We start from the raw sequence: 15,914 nt of genomic DNA on the forward strand, positions 1-15,914 counted from the left end.
CCAATGCTCACTGAAGGTGTGTGGGAGCCCTGAGTTGGGTGTATCCCATTGCAGTGGTGCACCCAGGCTGTTTGTTATCCCCTGGATGATTTGATCGCTCCCCCAGGCAGTCGTGACATTTTAATGGTTTATCTTATCGAGGAATTCGCTGGGAGGAAGTTTCTGTCTCTCCATGAGTAAATGTTTAGGAACGCTGCCGCGGTCCCGGGGTCTCGGCGGTGCTGTGAGGCTGCGGGTTGCATCCTCCCTGAGCCACCACCTGCATCACCAGCCTCAGTAGCTGCTGGCACACACGATACCCTGCAACCATGCAGCGTCCCTTTCCCCTGCATAAAGCACTGCCCTTTGTGAGGATTCTGCCCCGTCCCTGGAGGTATTCAAGGCCAGATTGGATGGGGCCCTGGGCAGTCTGGTCTAGCATTAGGTGGAATGGTTGGTGGCCCTGCGTGTGGCAGGGGGGTTGGAGATTCATGATCCTTGAGGTCCCTTCCAACCCTGGCAATTCTGTGATTCTGTGATTCTGTGATTTGGAAGGCTGGGCTCACGTACGTTGCATTTATGGACTGAATTTGTGTTTGGTGTTGTTCCAAAGATGGTGCGGGGTCCCTGGAATAGGGACGGTGTGCAGCGCTGGGATATCTGTGTCCCTGTCCTGGGTGCAGCTGCTCAGCCAGGCGCCTGTCCCGCTGTCTGTCCCGCTGTCTGTCCCGCTGGCTGCATGGGAGGTCAGCGGGATGTAGCAATATCCTTAGGCCTCTTACGCATGCGTCCTGATGAGTGCCTTTTAACTGTTGTTTGTGCTTTCGGATAGGAAGAGATTAAAATCCCAAACATCGATAGGTTTTAAAGATACCATCTGCCTCTGACAGTTGCTGGATCTTTTTCTGCTCAGTGCTTGAATGCTCCGCCTGCAGCCTCTCTGCTGGCCTAGTGCTGAGGTTTCGTCACTTCCCCAGCAGCTCTCATGCAGGACAACGCGCACAGACAGGGCAGCACCTTTGTGTGCCTCTATTTCACACCAAGGAGCTGCATATCCAGACCTGCTGTGTGCAGTGCTTTATCAGTGGGCAGCTGGCCCTACTGTTTGGCAGCAATGATTTTTAGCAACAGAAAACTCCCACAGCTCACTGCAGTCTCTCTTTGCTCCACGTCTGGGAGGCTCTGAGGTCCTGATTCCCATGCTGCTGGGAGCTTGCTGGGCTGTGGGCATGGGATGAGAGTCTTCCTTCCAGGGATGTGTCAGGGAGCTTGGGCTGCTGGTGGGCAGCAATGCTCTCAAATGTTTGCTCCGCTGCATTTTGTGCCTTTTGGAGCTGGGTGCTTTCTCATGCATCGCAGTAGGAGCAGCCTTCTGATGTTACAGGGCTTTGCTTTCTGCTAGCAAATGATGGAGCTGTGCTTTGGAAAGACTGTGGGCCGCGGTGTGTTCTCATGGGATGTCTTTTGCATCTCTGGGCTGAGCCACGTAGGGGATGGTGGAGGCACAGGGATGCCCTGGCAGCAGAACACACTCCCTTAGTACACCAAATCCTTTTCCCATTGAGAAAAGAGGCCTGGGGGGTTGTTGCCTGAGCACCTGCACTGAGGCATTCCTAACACAAATTTGGTGTGTGCAGCAGGGAGGAAGGTGACTCCTCATCCTCCCCTAGGAGCAATCTGAAATGTCCTTCTGGTAGTCCAATGGGTTGTGCTGCTATGGGACAATCTGCGGGGCTTCCTGTGCAGGGTTGGGGGCAGAGGGTGGAGGGTGGAATCAGCTGTGCTGAAGGGGCTGGGGGTATCTTGAGCAGGAGCCAAAAGCAAGAGAGGAGGCAAGGAACTGCAGGTGATGGAGGAATCAGGTTGCTCACCCTGTCTGGGCTTGCTCAGCTAAGTATGTTCAAGGGTTCCTGGCCTGGAAAGGAGAGGTCCTTGGTGGGCCAGTGACACCTAGAGACCATTGGGGTCTTGCCCTGCCCCAGCTGAGCACTCAGGTCCTGCAGTTGGAGCTGTGCTGGGTGCTATGTCCCAGTGCAGTGCCCGTGGGCACAGTAGCATCCCTTAGGGCCCCTCTGTGACCTCTACTCTGTGCAGTGCTTGGGCCTGGAGCTCCCTCTGCTGTCTGTCTGTCCATCCATCTGTTCATGCTGCTCGCCGAGCTCTGGGTGGGGAGCCCTCAAGAATGAGCAGTGTGACCCCACAGGGACTAGCTAGTAGTCCCCAGCAGCCAGCTAGGTCCGTGGGATGGGCCTTCCTGAGCGAAGCTTGTCCCCTTGGTCCCACCATCCATCCCCCAAACTCTTCCTGCTGAGAGCTCAAAGCACCACACTGGGAGGCACTATGAGCCAGCCCCACGTGTGCAGTGCTGGCACAGCACAAGCAAATATTTCCCTGGTCAGGTCTCCTGTCACAACACCATGCTCTTCCCACTGCTCTGGGGAGCAAGCAGCCAGCTTGCTGGAAACCCTTTGGCTCGGCGCCCTGCTCAAATGTGGTTATTTGTTAACCACGAGTGTGGAATATAGGTCTCAAACCAGGGCTCTCTAGGTTTTCTTTTCCTTGCACCCCATGCATGGTGCACTCGTGATCTCTGCTTGCACTGCGTCTGCGCGTTCAGCCTGCCCTGCTCCTTGGAATGCTCCTGATGGAGGCAAGGCAGCTTGCTGGGGCTTGTGGTGCTCCCACCCAGCGTTCTGCATCTCTTTGGGGGAGAAGCCGTGGGAAATGGCGCCTGCGTCCCCCTGTCCAGGGTACATTCCTCTGCCCTGCCTGCACCCCATCAACAGCCCCTTTGTGGCAAAAATGAATCTCTCCATTGTCAGGGTGCCTAAAAGGGCCATTTCTCTGCATTGCTCAGCGCGGATACTGGGGCTTTTCCTGCCCCCTCCCCCCCACTTCCCTGGGCCCCTGCAAGGATTGCTGAGCCTGGGTTTCCACCCATCCTTCCCATGGGCAGCATGACTGACAGCCCCCAGCCCTGACTCACCAGCGTGAGAAAGGGATTTGGGCTCTGTCCAGGAACAGCTTTGCTGTCCGTCTGTCCATCTGGACAGCCAGGAATGAGGCTGTCATGATGGTGCCCTGCTTTTGGACCTGTTGGGGCTTTGTGTCCAGGACCTGTGGTCAGAGCTTCCCTATGTCCTGAGTTTGGTGCAAAAAACAAGTCCCCTTTGTGTCACTTCTGAAGTGATGCATGTGCTGAGGGAGGCGTGTGTAATTAGTGGACAAGGGAAATGGCTTTCAACTAAAATAGGGGAGGTTTAGATGTTAGGAAGAAGAAATTCTTCACTCAGAGGGCGGTGAGATGATGGCACTGCTGCCCAGAGCTGTGCGTGCCCCATCTCTGGAGGTGCTCAAGGCCAGGCTGGATGGGGCCCTGGGCAGCCTGAGCTCGTGGGGCAGCCAGTCTGTGGAACGAGGGTTGGAAATGGATGGGCTCTGTGATCCCTTCCAGCCTAAGCCATGCTGTGATTCTGTGGTTCTGCGATCACCCAAGACGTGTCCTCCGAACGCTCACGTGGGGCGGAGCGGCCTTGAGAAGCAGCACGGAGCCCTGTTGGGACATGATGGGGCAGGCTGACAGTAGCTGCAAAGAGCTGCTGAGCGGGGGGTGCGCGTGGAAACCCGACCATAAAGGCAAAAAATGCATGACATTGGGTGTAGGCTGTGCTGTGTCAGGGGAAAGCTGTTCCACAAAGCACTCGTGAAACAACATCAGCTTTGGGCAGGCATATTAGCGTGGCATTATTCCTGTGCCAGCCACCATTTTAGTGGGAAAATTCGCACAAATCGCACCAAAAAGCAGCGTGGGAAGCAGTGCATGGAGCTAATAGACATCTGAGCATTAGTTTCACAGTTTTCCCGGCTACTAGAGCCTTGCCAAAAGGCTGTTTTAAAACGATCGCAAGCCTCATTGACCCTGTTTTGTTCCTGTCTAATTTCTTTACAAATTGGAACAGCGGGAGAACCAGGAGGACACTGTGGGGCTGTGGACATGGTGAAGGGTCTGAGGGTGAGATGTGTGAGGAGTGGCTGACATCCCTTGGTTTGTTTGTTTAGCCTGGAGAAGAGGAGGCTGAGGTGGTGGCCTGCAGCTCCTCACAGGGAGTGGAAGGGCAATGCTGAGTTCTGCTCTCCGGTGACAATGACAGGGCCTGAGGGAATGGCACAGAGCTGTGTGAGGTGGGGTGAGGAGAAAGCTGTTCCCCAGAGGGCACGGAGCAGCTCCCAGAGCTCAGGGAGCATTGGGACACCAACCTCAGCCACAGGGGTTGGGTTTGGGAGATGCTGCGTGGGGCTGGGGGTCAGACTGGGTGACCCTGGTGGGTCCCTTCCAACTTCTATGGTTCTCCTGGTCAACGTGAGGGGACATGGTGACATTGAGGACGTGGGCTGTCCCTGTGTGGCTCCAGCGCTGTGCTGCTTGCTGCAGGCTTTCGCAACCAGCTCCAGCAGAACTGCAGCTCCGGGCTGCTGTTACTCACACGCCCTGGCTTGGAGGCATGCTGGCGCGTGGTGCTGGGGCCCCGTCTGTGCTCCTCCGGCTCACTGTCTGCTGGCCCCACTCGCTCACCATCCTACTGCAGCACCTGGGGGTTCTGGCCTTGAAACCGAGCAAGGAAAGGGTCTTGAAAGCACTTGCTGCTCTGGGGACTGGTTGATTTCTCGGCCAGCAGAAATCTTGGAAGTGTTTTCTGGGTCATTTTCCTTTTCCTTCCTTTGGGGCAGAAGGAGTTAAGGCAGGAGCAGCAGCAGCTGGCTAGTGTGGGCCAGGAGCCCAGGGAGCTTGCACCGCTGGCTCTGGTCCTGGGCACTGAGGGGCTCGAGCGGGTCGTGGCCCGGCTGTGTGCCCCTCGGGGGCCGTGCCTGCTGCGAGGAGGCTGGGAGAGGAGGGCTGGCGGCCGGCGGCGGGGCCACTCCTCCCAGCACTCCGGTTTGAAGGCTGGGCGCTGGGGAGGAGAGAGCGATGCGAGCGCTGCAGGCGCCTCGCCGGGGCCGAGCTCCTGCCTCTGCCCCTGAGCCCCTCCGTTTGCGAAGCCGGGGGGCTCGCTTTCCCCTCCCCATGGCTCTGCACCACCTGGGGCTTTGGCTGCTGCTGGCTTCCTGCTGCTTCTCCTCCACTGACGCGCAGCTCCTTGACTGGATTTGGGGCAGCCCGAAAACCACGGGGACCCCCGTGGCGCCCAGCACTGCAGAGATTTCACCCACCCTGAGCACACCTCTGAGCTCAGCAGCAGCAGGGGATGTGGCCACCACACAGCGGCACTGGCAGCCCAGCACGGCAGCACCTACAGGACAGGAGAACACTGAGAGCATGGATGGCACCAAGCAGGGGGACGGGAGCACCGCGGGGATCACGGTGCCGACCAGCACCGCATGGACCGCCGCTCCCCCTCGCAGTTCACCACCCACCCGCAGCCCCACCGAGACTCCGCGGCCCCTGGGAACGGGGAACCCCAATACGACGGAGCTGCCCCGGCAGCAGGAGGGGACAGGGGGTTCCCCGCAGAGGCCAGCAGCCGCCCGTCCAGGTAGAGCTCCTTTCCCTTTCCCATCAGGTGACAGTGCCCACCGCCCCACGGCACAGCGACACGGAGCATCACCCACGCCACGTGCTGCAGACCGTGCTGGGACACGGGGCTGGGGACCCTGGGCCATCCCCCGGCTGTCCCCCGCCACTCCCAGTGCTGCAACACCGGGTGATGGGGACCCGAAGCGCAGCACCAACGGCGAGGGGCTGGCACTGCTTGGTGTCAGTGGGAACCAGAGCCCTTCTGCGCCCAAACTGAGGGCAGTGAGCGGTGCGGATTCTCCTCCTGCTGGTCCTCCCGAGTTCGATTTACTAACCTCCACCCTGCGAGTCGTTGGCGCGGGGCTTGCTCCCTCCTTCCCCAGACTGCTGCCAGCAGGTGGGCGCTGCCTGCCCCTCCCAGCCCACCTGCCCTTCTGCTCCGTTCTGGGCACCAACCATGTCAGATTGCCGAATTATCTCAGCCATGGCAGCGAGGTGGAAATTCGGGCTGCTTTGCATGAGTGGGAGGGGCTGCTTGAGTCTCGTTGCCACCGCTTCTTGGAGTGGTTCCTCTGCTTGCTCCTGGTCCCTGGGTGTAGTGCCTCGGTCCCCGTAACCCCCCCGCCATGCCAGGGCTTCTGTGAGGCCGTCAGAGACCTGTGCTGGATGCATTCGGCTGGTGGGCATCTGCCTCTGCCCTGTGACTCTCTCCCCAAGGAGGACGGAGGGTATTCTTGTGTCTTTGTTAATGTGTCCGCAGGTAATGTGGCTGGTGACCCTTGTTCATGTCTTCCTTCTGCATGTCTCACCAGCTAAAGCCTTCCAGAGCTCCAAGGGATGCTACTGCCTCGTCTCTGTGGGAGACCCCTGGCCAAAAGCCTCTCTGCCCTGCCTCAGTTTTTGGGTTGGCTCCTTCTGCAAAGAGGAGCGTCCTTGTCCCATCCTCAGGTTGTCCCCACTGGTGCGGGATGTGGAGCTCACCATGGGGGCTTCAAGGTGACCCCAGGCTGCAGCTGGAGGGAGCCACAGGGCATCGCTCCCCAGCATGGGGCCAGGGCTGTGACCTCACATACGCACACCCACATGTCTGCTGCCCTGCCTTGGGGTTAATGATTTACCCACAGCTAATGTTTGATCCCCCTACTCAGAAAGCAGGAGAGGTGCTTGGTGCTCAACTATTGCCATGAAGTGCTTTTGAGCCCTGTGTGACTTAGGCAGCAGCTAAGGCCTCCTTGGCGGGGTGAGGAGCCAAGGGTGGCAGCTTGGGGACAGAAACACCCCCAGGAACAGGGGATGAAAGCCTGAATGGGAACTCCTACTGCTGCCCCTTGCAGCTCCATTGAATGGGGCTGTGTTCTCATGCTGGACCCTGTGCCCTCAGGTGACGTGGAGCAGACGAGTCTGGGGGACAAGGAAGGCGCAAATGGCCTTGTTGGCCCCCTGGTCTGTCAAAGCAGCTCTCTGTGGGATGCGACGGGAAGGGGGAGAGGCGGGGATGCAGAGCAGCCTTGAGCATCTCTGGAGCTCTTCCAAGGGCAGCGGGAGCCAAAGCTCGGTCACTGTGGCCCCAGGCATCCCTGTGTGATTCCGTGCCAGCGCCACCTGGAACTGCGATGGTGTCCATGGGAGAACTGCGTGGCCAGCTCTGGGGGTTCTGGCAGTCCTCCACTGAAATCCATGGGCTGCCCAGAAGTCTCTCTGGGACAGCTTAGGGTTGGGATGAAGCCATGGCTGGGGGATTCCCCTGCTGCCCGCTGCACATGATCAGGAATATCGGCGAGGCGGGAGTCCCGCTGCGGGGGTGAGCGCACAATGTCGCATTGTAGTTGACGGCACTGGGATGTGAGTGCCGTGCTGCTGGCAGATTGACCATCCCCACCCCGCAGATGGGATCTGGATGTGTCTGTGGCCATCGTGGGCTTGCTCGCGTGTTGCAAGGTGCGAGCCTGTTTTCTTTGGGAAGCTTCCTTGTATCGTCACCCAACTCCTGCTCTGAGCCAGGGCGCAAGTGGTGTGTTTGGAGAGAAAGGGGGAACCCAGAGATGGTTGAAATACCAAGGGAAGCAGGACTGCGAATTGCATTGCTAACAAAAGCCTCTTTCAGCCTTTCTCCCCCCTCCTCAAGCCTCAAGGCAGAGAACGGGCTATCTGCATGAAGAATTGCAGAGATGGCTCCTACACCCCTGTCTGCATGGACCCCTGCCTGCATGGACCCCTGGGAGGAAGCTCTGATTTCCTCTTAGCATAAAGCTTTTCTGAATTTGGCTTCCTCCAAGCCAAGATAAGCACTATGCATGCTTCCCAGTGGTGTCTCTTGAGGTCAGGGCTGCTGCACAGAGGAGCAGCTGGCGCAGCACTGCATGGCATGGCTCAGTACAATGGGAGCTGCTTTGCCTTATGCCTGCATGTGCCATCATGTGTGGGGCAACTCGTGGTTGGCTGCCATCCACAGAACTGAGGTTGGCAGAGAGAAATATCCCCCTGCCTCTAGAATGAGGCATTTCTGATGTCCCTCCGGCAGGACCAGCCCTGGCTTGGCAGCCACAGGAGCTTGGGGTGCTCTGTGTGCTCAGATGCCCCCCTGCTTTGGAATAGAAACCCAGGTATTTGTCTCTTCCTACCATTACAAAGGACATATTTCCCTCCCAGACTGGGCTAGGCTGGGCTGGGCTGATTTTTTTTTTTTTTAAATATATATTTGGTTTTCTTTTTTAAGTACTCTGGAGGAAAATGCCTTGCTTCAGAGCAGGGTGGGGGTTCCCAGGCTCCTGCACACCCCAATACACCCAATATACCTGGCTTGTGTCCGGCAGCAGGGAGGGGGGCACTGGATTGTTTCAGCTCCTCATAGAGGCTCTTTGTGCCCTCCTGACTGGCAGCAAGGAGCCCAATCCCATGCTGCAGTCCTTGGCTGTTTTGGGGACCCCAGAATGTGAACATGCAGCTGGGAGCGGCTGTTGGATATCTTCTTGCTCCTGGGAGATCTGGAGTTAAAAATCACCGACTCACAGCACGCTTGCTTACTCGCTCGCATCAAGTTGGCACCGGCCCGAATGGTTGACATAGGAGAGGAGGAATCCAGCGCCCATTGTGTGGGCGATGAGGATGTGCGTGCTGCCAAAACAACAGGAGTTTGCATCCAGAGGGCTGGCTCACACGGCCAGATGTTCAGCTGTGCCTGGTAGGAGAGACCGTCCTGACCAGAACTCCCTGAAGTGCCTTGAGAAAATGAGCTGGGGCAGGAGAGGAGCTCGAAATTGAGATCATCTGGGAAGCCGGCAGGGTGCATGTCAGTCCCAGCCGCTTTCCCAGGCGGTGCAAGGAAAGGGCTGGGCTGGTTCCCAGCCGTGGTGACCCTATGGGGACAGGGTGATGCAAGGCTGGTCACAACTTTGGAGCAGGCGTGAGTGTGCAGCGAGGGCACAACACACAGCTGCACCTGTGAGATATCTCATTTTATTCGAGCTCTGGTATGCCACACCACTCTAACTGGAGAGCCAGCAGCAGGGATTGGGATGCGTTTGGGGAGCTGCATCCTCGTTCTGCAGCTTGAGGAACACTGCTGCCTCATCTGGCTTGTGGCCCTGCTCCGCAGCACCCACTCTGTTCCAATGCATATCCTGGCCCTTGAGTATGGTACTGTTCCATTATGTGGATGTGCTTACCTGTACCCTAGCGCCTTTTGACCAGGAGAAAGGTTGTCCATCCAGATCCAGCAGAGCAGCAGCCCACTGGAGACTTGAGACCTCTCTTGCCGTGTGTAAAAATTCCTCTTGTTTTCTGGAGAAGGGCCCTCCTTCCCTCTGGGAAGCTGCATCTGTCCAGGCAGTGGGGTTGGGAGCAGGGTTAGCTGCAGGGAAAAGCATTGAAATGTTCCTCTTGGGATGGTGAGTGTTGGGGTCACATCCACAAGATGAGAAAATGAAGTAGCTATTAATTGGCGCAGGCTCAAAATAGCCTGAAAGCTCACTGCTTGGTTCCCTCGTGGCTGGATGGGTCTTTTAGGTTCAGCAGCTGCAATGTGAAGCAGAGCCCCCAGCTGCCTAATGTCCCCAGACTGTGGAGCAGCATCACTGGGGAGTGGTGGGTGGCCCTGGGCAGTGTCCCCAAAGGCACTGGAGCAGAGGGACCTGCTGAAGTTGCGTGTCCTTGCTGTGCTGTTTGTCACCATTCCCTCTCCCTCCTCTTTGCAGAGAACCTGAGCAGTGAGGTCAGCCTCCTGGAGCTGATTGGAGACCCGCCACCAGAGGGGATCGTCAAAATCTACGGCCACGAGAACAGACCTGGCTATGTCTTTGGACCCAATGCCAACACAGGCCAGGTGGCCCGGTACCACCTGCCCAGCCCCTTCTACCGAGACTTTTCTCTCCTCTTTCACATCCAGCCCACCACCCCGCGGGCCGGCGTGCTCTTTGCCATCACAGACTCCACGCAGAGCATCATCTACGTGGGTGTTAAGCTCTCAGACCTGCAGATGGGCAAGCAGCAGATCATCTTCTACTATACTGAGCCAGGCTCACAGAGCTCCTATGCGGCTGCCACCTTCACCGTGCCCACCTTGCTCAACCAATGGACAAACTTTGCTATCAGCGTGGAGGAGGACGAAGTCATCCTCTACCTGGACTGTGAGGAGCATGAGCGGGTCCGCTTTGAGCGCTCTCCAGATGAGATGGAACTGGAAGAAGGTGCCGGGCTCTTTGTTGGTCAGGCTGGAGGGGCTGACCCAGATAAATACCAGGTAATGCCTTGGTCATCCCAACCAGCAGCATCTGAGGAGGAGAGAGGCTGTAGGGATGTGTCACCAGCCCGTTGGTTCAAAGAGATTGAACTGACCTCTTTGGCAAGACAAACCAGAGGACATTCTCTGTATGCATCACCTAGGCAAGAGGGATTGGCTTAAGGTGCCATCATGTTATGTCCTTGGGCATCCCCAAAGCAAAGGGGGTGATGTGGTAGCGCTGTAACATCCACCATGACCCCCATTTCAGCAAATGCTCTTTTTGAGCCTCCTCTTACTAAAAATACCCTTCTCCTTTGGTGCCTGCTAACTGGGCTGGTGAACTGTCTCTCTTAGCTGGAAAAAATGTCCAGGCTGGAACATATCTTTCTTGGGCCTTATCTACAGGAAGACGGATGAGAGCTGGGAGGGAAGGTGATAGCTCAGTCCGTGGCTTGAGAATGGTTCATGTGTTAGATAAGATTTACTGAAAGTGTGGGGAAAATGCAGCTGACATGGAAATCCCCCACTGTGAAGTTTCACTGCTCTGTGAAGTTTCATTTGGGTTGTGTGCACTGCCCAACACTGGGACAGTGCTTCTACCAAGAAGCTTTGCAGAGTGCATTTGTGAAATTAAACGTTGCCTTGGCACGTGAGCAGAGCTGTTAAACCATGTAGAGCAGGAGGCTGCAGAAGGCTCCCCAGAAGGTGTTAATGATTGATGCACTGTGGACCAGTGGTTGAGGAGGCTCTAAAAGGTCTCAAGGGCAACCTCTTTCTTTGATCTTGCTGGGGTGGCAAGCCACAGCCATGGAGGAAATCCTCCCCAGGAGGTTTGGTGGAGATTTGGCTGGCAGATGCAGGAAAAAACAGCCTGGAGCAAAGCATAGACGCTTTTGCCTTCCTAGCAAGTAATGTTTGTGCCTTGCAGAGAAGGCTGTGAGCAAGCTCTTGCAGGATGGCCCTCCTGTTGTCCGCCCCCAGTTCTCCTGCAGGGAATAAGCAGGCATCAGGGAAGGGGAGGCTGAGTCCTTGCAGCTCCCCAGGTTCTGCCCAGCAGGCTCAGCATCTGCCCGGCATCTGACTGCCTCATGACCCAGCCCATGCTATTTGCAGTCGACAAGGCTGATTAAATCCTGGCCTCCAGACAAGCAGCAGAGCCAGCCATTGGCAGGCAGCATTTACCATAGAATATCCTGCATTGGAAGGGACCCATAAGGATCAGCTCCTAGGGTGTGCTGGATATTGGTGGTACAGAGCTGAGCATCCCCCAGGAGATGGGCTGGAGAAGCTCAGAGCCCATGTGGGTGGCATTTCCTTGGGGGGTGGTTGTAGTTCTATATATTTTTATGTACAGATAGACAGCTAACAGCCAACCTGGCTGCACTGCAGCTGCCTCTCATTCTTGTTTTCTCAAACCCCTCGTGTTTCCTGAGCGCGCTGTGCTTTCAAGCAAGCTGAAATGTTGTTTTAGGTGTCCTGCCCAACGACAAGGCATCTTTCCTCTTCCAGCCCTCCTCCCTGCTGGGATCAGAGCATGGCCATGTCCTGTCCTGGCAGCGAGGAGCTGGGCTTTGCCGGGTGGTGCAGTGCCCTCCTAGCAGGTAGCTCTGCTGTGAGCCTCTTCCTGAGGTGGCCTACTTAGGAAAGAATTTGTGGAGGTTTGTTGTATAAATAAGCATTCTGAATGCGCACAGCGCTTGCAAAACCCAAATAAATGGTAAGGAAGTGGGGATTAGGCTAAGAAATACAAAATCGGAGCTTTCCAGCAGCAGGCTGGAGCTGGCAGGTGTCCCTTGCTGGGAAGTGGTGAAGAAGAGAGGCCAGTTGGGATGGGGAATGCTCTGGCAAGGGGGAAATGAAGAGCACATCCTGAAGACTTGCAGTAAAAGCCTTGCTGTCTGGCTGCCCAAAGCCCTTCTGCAGCCTCTTGGTGACAGAGCAGGCAGATGGCTTTTTTGCTAAGGCTCAGCATCTGGCAGCGCAGGGCTGGTGTGATCCACCTCCGTTCTGGGGATGTGGTGGCAGGGCAGGAAGGACCTGGTGTGCATCCGTCCCCAGTGACACGATGTCTTGCAGGGTGTGATTGCTGACCTGAGGCTGAGAGGGGATCCGCGGGCGGCCGAGTACCATTGCGAGGAGGAGGATGACACCGAGGTGAGCACAGAGCAGATGCAGCCTGGGGGGGCTCCTCCTCAGCTCCTGGGCTGAACCACTCTGTCTCTCCCCGGCTGAGTGCAGGCATCTGGAGATTTCGGCAGCGGGGCAGAGGACAGGCACCGTCCCTCGGGGAAGGATAAGGTGAGTTGGCATTGCGCTCAGTGGTAATACACAGACTGGGGGAACTCAAAGTCAGTGTCCCCTTGTCACTGGCACAGGGCATCCCAGGGCTGCTGGATGCTGTCCCTGTCACCTCCCCGCCTGTGGTGGATGGCAGTGAGACAAGGAGCAGTGTGGGATCCCCCCAGCAGGCAGAAAGGACCAGAGTGGAGGAGAGGCTGCAGGTCTCCACAGGAGGTAATGGCAGCTGTCCCCTTCCCATCGTGCCACCACACTAGTGGTGCTGGTCCCTGGCACAACTGGGTCCATCTGCCATACCTGCAGGCACAGGCCCCAAAGGTGAAAAAGGGGAGAAAGGTGAACGTGGCCTGAAGGGGGACTCGGGGACCAGTGGCATCTTGGGCCCAGGCACTGCCAAGGGCGAGAAGGTAAGCAAGGGGCTTTCAGAGCTGCCTCTCCCACCAGTCTGCAGCAGTGTGTCCACGTTTGACGCTCATCTGTCTCCATTTCTGTTCCACAGGGGGAGAAAGGTGAATTGGGCATCAAGGTGAGCACTGCTGGAGAGCTGGGCAGGGCTGTAGGGCCAAGCTGTGTCCATGTTGGCCACAAACCCTGGGGTGCAAAGAAGTCACGCCACTGGGCACGGTCAGATGCTTTCCTGTCTCCTCCACAGGGCAGCGCTGGATTTGGCTACCCTGGCTCCAAGGGCCAGAAAGGTGAGCCTGGAGAGCCTGGCCCCCCTGGCCCTCTCTCACGGCATACTGATGGCATGTCACTGGAGCAAGTCACTGGCCCCCCTGGCCCCACTGGCCCCCCAGGGAAGGATGGGGCCCCTGGCAGGGATGGCGAACCTGTGAGTCAAGCCCCCCTCTTGTGCTCCCCATTTTCCCCCTGTGCTCCACTTATCTCCCTCCTTTGCCATCCCTAGGGTGATCCTGGCGAGGACGGCAAACCTGTAAGTGGGAAGGGTTGCGGGATACTGCACAGGACAGCTGCTCTGTGCCCCACCACCCACTGATGCCTATTCCCCTGCTCCCCTTTACAGGGTGAGATGGGGCCCCAAGGGTTCCCAGGGACACCAGGAGAGTCTGGGCAGAAGGGAGAGAAGGTGAGTAAGCATGCTGGTGGCCATGCTGGTGGCCATACCAATGACTGTGGCCACAGTGGAGCAGGCAACTAGCCTGTGCTTGTGAACCATGATCTCTTCTCCATCCCACAGGGTGACCCCGGTGTGGGACCAAGGGGCCCCCCGGGGCCACCAGGTCCCCCTGGACCTCCAGGACCCTCCTCCAAGCAGGACGGGCTGGTAGGTACCCCTGGAACCTGGGAGGCTGTAGAACATTGCATGGAGACACCGTGGGACAGCATCCTTGTGCCATCAGGCACCTCAGCCCTGATATTTCATCTGTGCTTCTTCCCTAGACATTCATCGACATGGAGGGCTCCGGGTTCGGTGGTGACCTGGAGACCCTGCGGGTGAGTGCAAGACCCCTTCTCTGCAAGGAGTGAGGGATGCACTGGGCCATTGTCCCCTTCTTCTTTTGTAGGGACCACGAGGGCCACCTGGTCCCCCAGGTCCCCCAGGCGTGCCTGGCTTGCCAGGGGAGCCAGGAAGGTTTGGGATGAACAGCACAGACCTGCCAGGACCACCAGGGCTGCCAGGCAGAGATGGAACCCCTGGGCCCCCGGGTCCAGAGGTAAGTGCTGAGTGACCAAGAGGACCATCCCAGGGCTGTCCCATAGTGGTGGCAGCTCTGTACCCACTGAAGCCACATGCACTGAAGGTGCCTCCTGGGCATCTTGCAGGGTCCTCTAGGTCCTCCTGGAAAAGATGGGATGCCTGGACCGCCAGGGCCCAAAGGAGAGCGGGTGAGCATCCCTTGTTCCACGCACCCAGAATGTCTCTGCTCTCTCCTGAGGCAGCTGGTGCTTGATCCCCCTGGAGCATCGCTGGAGGCCTCAGCTCCATTGGCCCCCAGCTCACTCCTCTTAACAACTTCTTCTTCCTCCTCCTCTCCAGGGTGATGTGGGCGAGCTTGGTCTCCCTGGAGCACCAGGACCCAAGGTAAGGTTCTCTGGGGTGCTGCACTGGAGGTAAATCTTGTGCCACATGGAGAGGGGACTGCTGGAACTCTTGGTTCCCTGGCTCAGGGGTGCATGGGGCTGCTACCCACGCAGTATTGTGGGTCAGTAAGATGTCCCCAAGCCTGGAGCACAAAGGGAGGGGTGAACTACCCACAAGGGAAATGTTTTTCTGCCTTTAAACATGAGAATACCCTTTAAAGGAGCCAGTGGGCACGTGTATCTGCTTGGAAACACACTGTCTTCTTGCACATCTTTCTTCTCTCTGTCTCCACTCCTCCTCTAACCAGAGCAAACCACCTCCTCTCCCCTCCTGCCTGCTCCGGCTTCTTTCTTTCCCTGCCTCTGGGAGAGGCAAGAGGTAACAGCATGCAGATGGCATGTCTGGAACCGCATGCTTGTCCTTTCCCTTCCTATGGGGTGAGGCTGCCCCTTGCCCACCACAGCCCCAGAGCTGAGCTGGGGGCAGGAGCTTCAAGCTGGGGCCAGAGCTTCGTGAATTGATATTCCCAGGTGTTATGAGCACTGAGGGCATAGGTGGGGTGTGAGATGGAGGGTGCACCACTTAGACACCCATAAAAAAATGTGGGATGCATGCGAGTGTCCCCCTTTGGTGCAAAGTTCACTCCCGTGTCATGAAACAGAAAAAAAGGGCAGCATGAAAAAGAAAAAAAAGAGAAAAAGAAGTATTTATGATTGTAGAAGAGCCTCTGGTGGCCACCATGCACATTGCACAGTGACCTGGGGCATTGTGCTATGTAGGGATGGCTCTGCACATCCCATCCACTTTGTTCTTTTCCCTTTGCAGGGCAACAAGGGAGAAGCAGGACCAGTAGGTCCCCCAGGAGAGACTGGCTTGGCTGGCCTTCCCGGGCCAGTTGGACCCCGAGGGCAGCCAGGGCCCCCAGGGCCCCCAGGTCCACCAGGGCCAGGGTACGACGCTGGATTTGTAAGTGCTGGGAGCTTTCATGGGGATGATGGCAGTGCTTGCAGGGTGAGGGGGATAGGCACAGCTCAGCCCCTTCTCTTGCCACAGGGTGACATGGAGGGCTCTGGACTGCCACTCGCCACCGGCTCCCCTGGACCACGTGGCCCCAGTGGACCACAGGTAGCTTCTGTTGCACTCCATCCCTCCCTCCTGCCCTCATCTGGTGTGTACCATGTGGCTCCTGTGTGCTCATGTTCCTTCGTCTTTGTGGCTTCCACAGGGTGTGCCAGGACTACCAGGGATCAAGGGTGAGGTGGGCAGCCTCGGGCAGCCTGGCCCTCCAGGCCCAAAGGTAGGAGTGGGATGCTGGGAGGGATGGGATGGTGAGACATGTCTCACACCAGTGCTGTGCCTGT

At 57.4% G+C, this 15,914-nt stretch overlaps 1 protein-coding gene across 2 annotated transcripts in view; it reads left to right on the plus strand.

The window, feature by feature from the left end:
• The window catches only part of COL18A1 (collagen type XVIII alpha 1 chain), a 31,055-nt gene that overhangs the window by 9,228 nt on the left and 5,913 nt on the right, over nt 1–15,914 (plus strand). Inside the window, exons 1-18 of one of the 2 annotated variants that reach the window (XM_031604492.2) lie at nt 4,922–5,510; nt 9,685–10,229; nt 12,288–12,365; nt 12,450–12,509; nt 12,587–12,725; nt 12,813–12,916; nt 13,009–13,035; nt 13,162–13,341; nt 13,417–13,443; nt 13,534–13,596; nt 13,708–13,794; nt 13,911–13,964; nt 14,036–14,185; nt 14,295–14,357; nt 14,509–14,553; nt 15,379–15,519; nt 15,607–15,678; nt 15,779–15,850. In XM_031604492.2, the coding sequence (XP_031460352.2) occupies nt 4,946–5,510; nt 9,685–10,229; nt 12,288–12,365; nt 12,450–12,509; nt 12,587–12,725; nt 12,813–12,916; nt 13,009–13,035; nt 13,162–13,341; nt 13,417–13,443; nt 13,534–13,596; nt 13,708–13,794; nt 13,911–13,964; nt 14,036–14,185; nt 14,295–14,357; nt 14,509–14,553; nt 15,379–15,519; nt 15,607–15,678; nt 15,779–15,850 (2,472 nt within the window). In that variant the 5' untranslated portion in view covers nt 4,922–4,945. Of the gene's footprint in view, nt 1–4,921; nt 5,511–9,684; nt 10,230–12,287; nt 12,366–12,449; nt 12,510–12,586; nt 12,726–12,812; nt 12,917–13,008; nt 13,036–13,161; nt 13,342–13,416; nt 13,444–13,533; nt 13,597–13,707; nt 13,795–13,910; nt 13,965–14,035; nt 14,186–14,294; nt 14,358–14,508; nt 14,554–15,378; nt 15,520–15,606; nt 15,679–15,778; nt 15,851–15,914 lie in introns of those variants that run through there. The other variant, XM_031604493.2, reaches the window with a different exon arrangement.

This window comes from Phasianus colchicus, chromosome 7 (assembly GCF_987193195.1).
Source record: "Phasianus colchicus chromosome 7, bPhaCol1.hap1.1, whole genome shotgun sequence".
NCBI lineage: Eukaryota > Metazoa > Chordata > Aves > Galliformes > Phasianidae > Phasianus > Phasianus colchicus.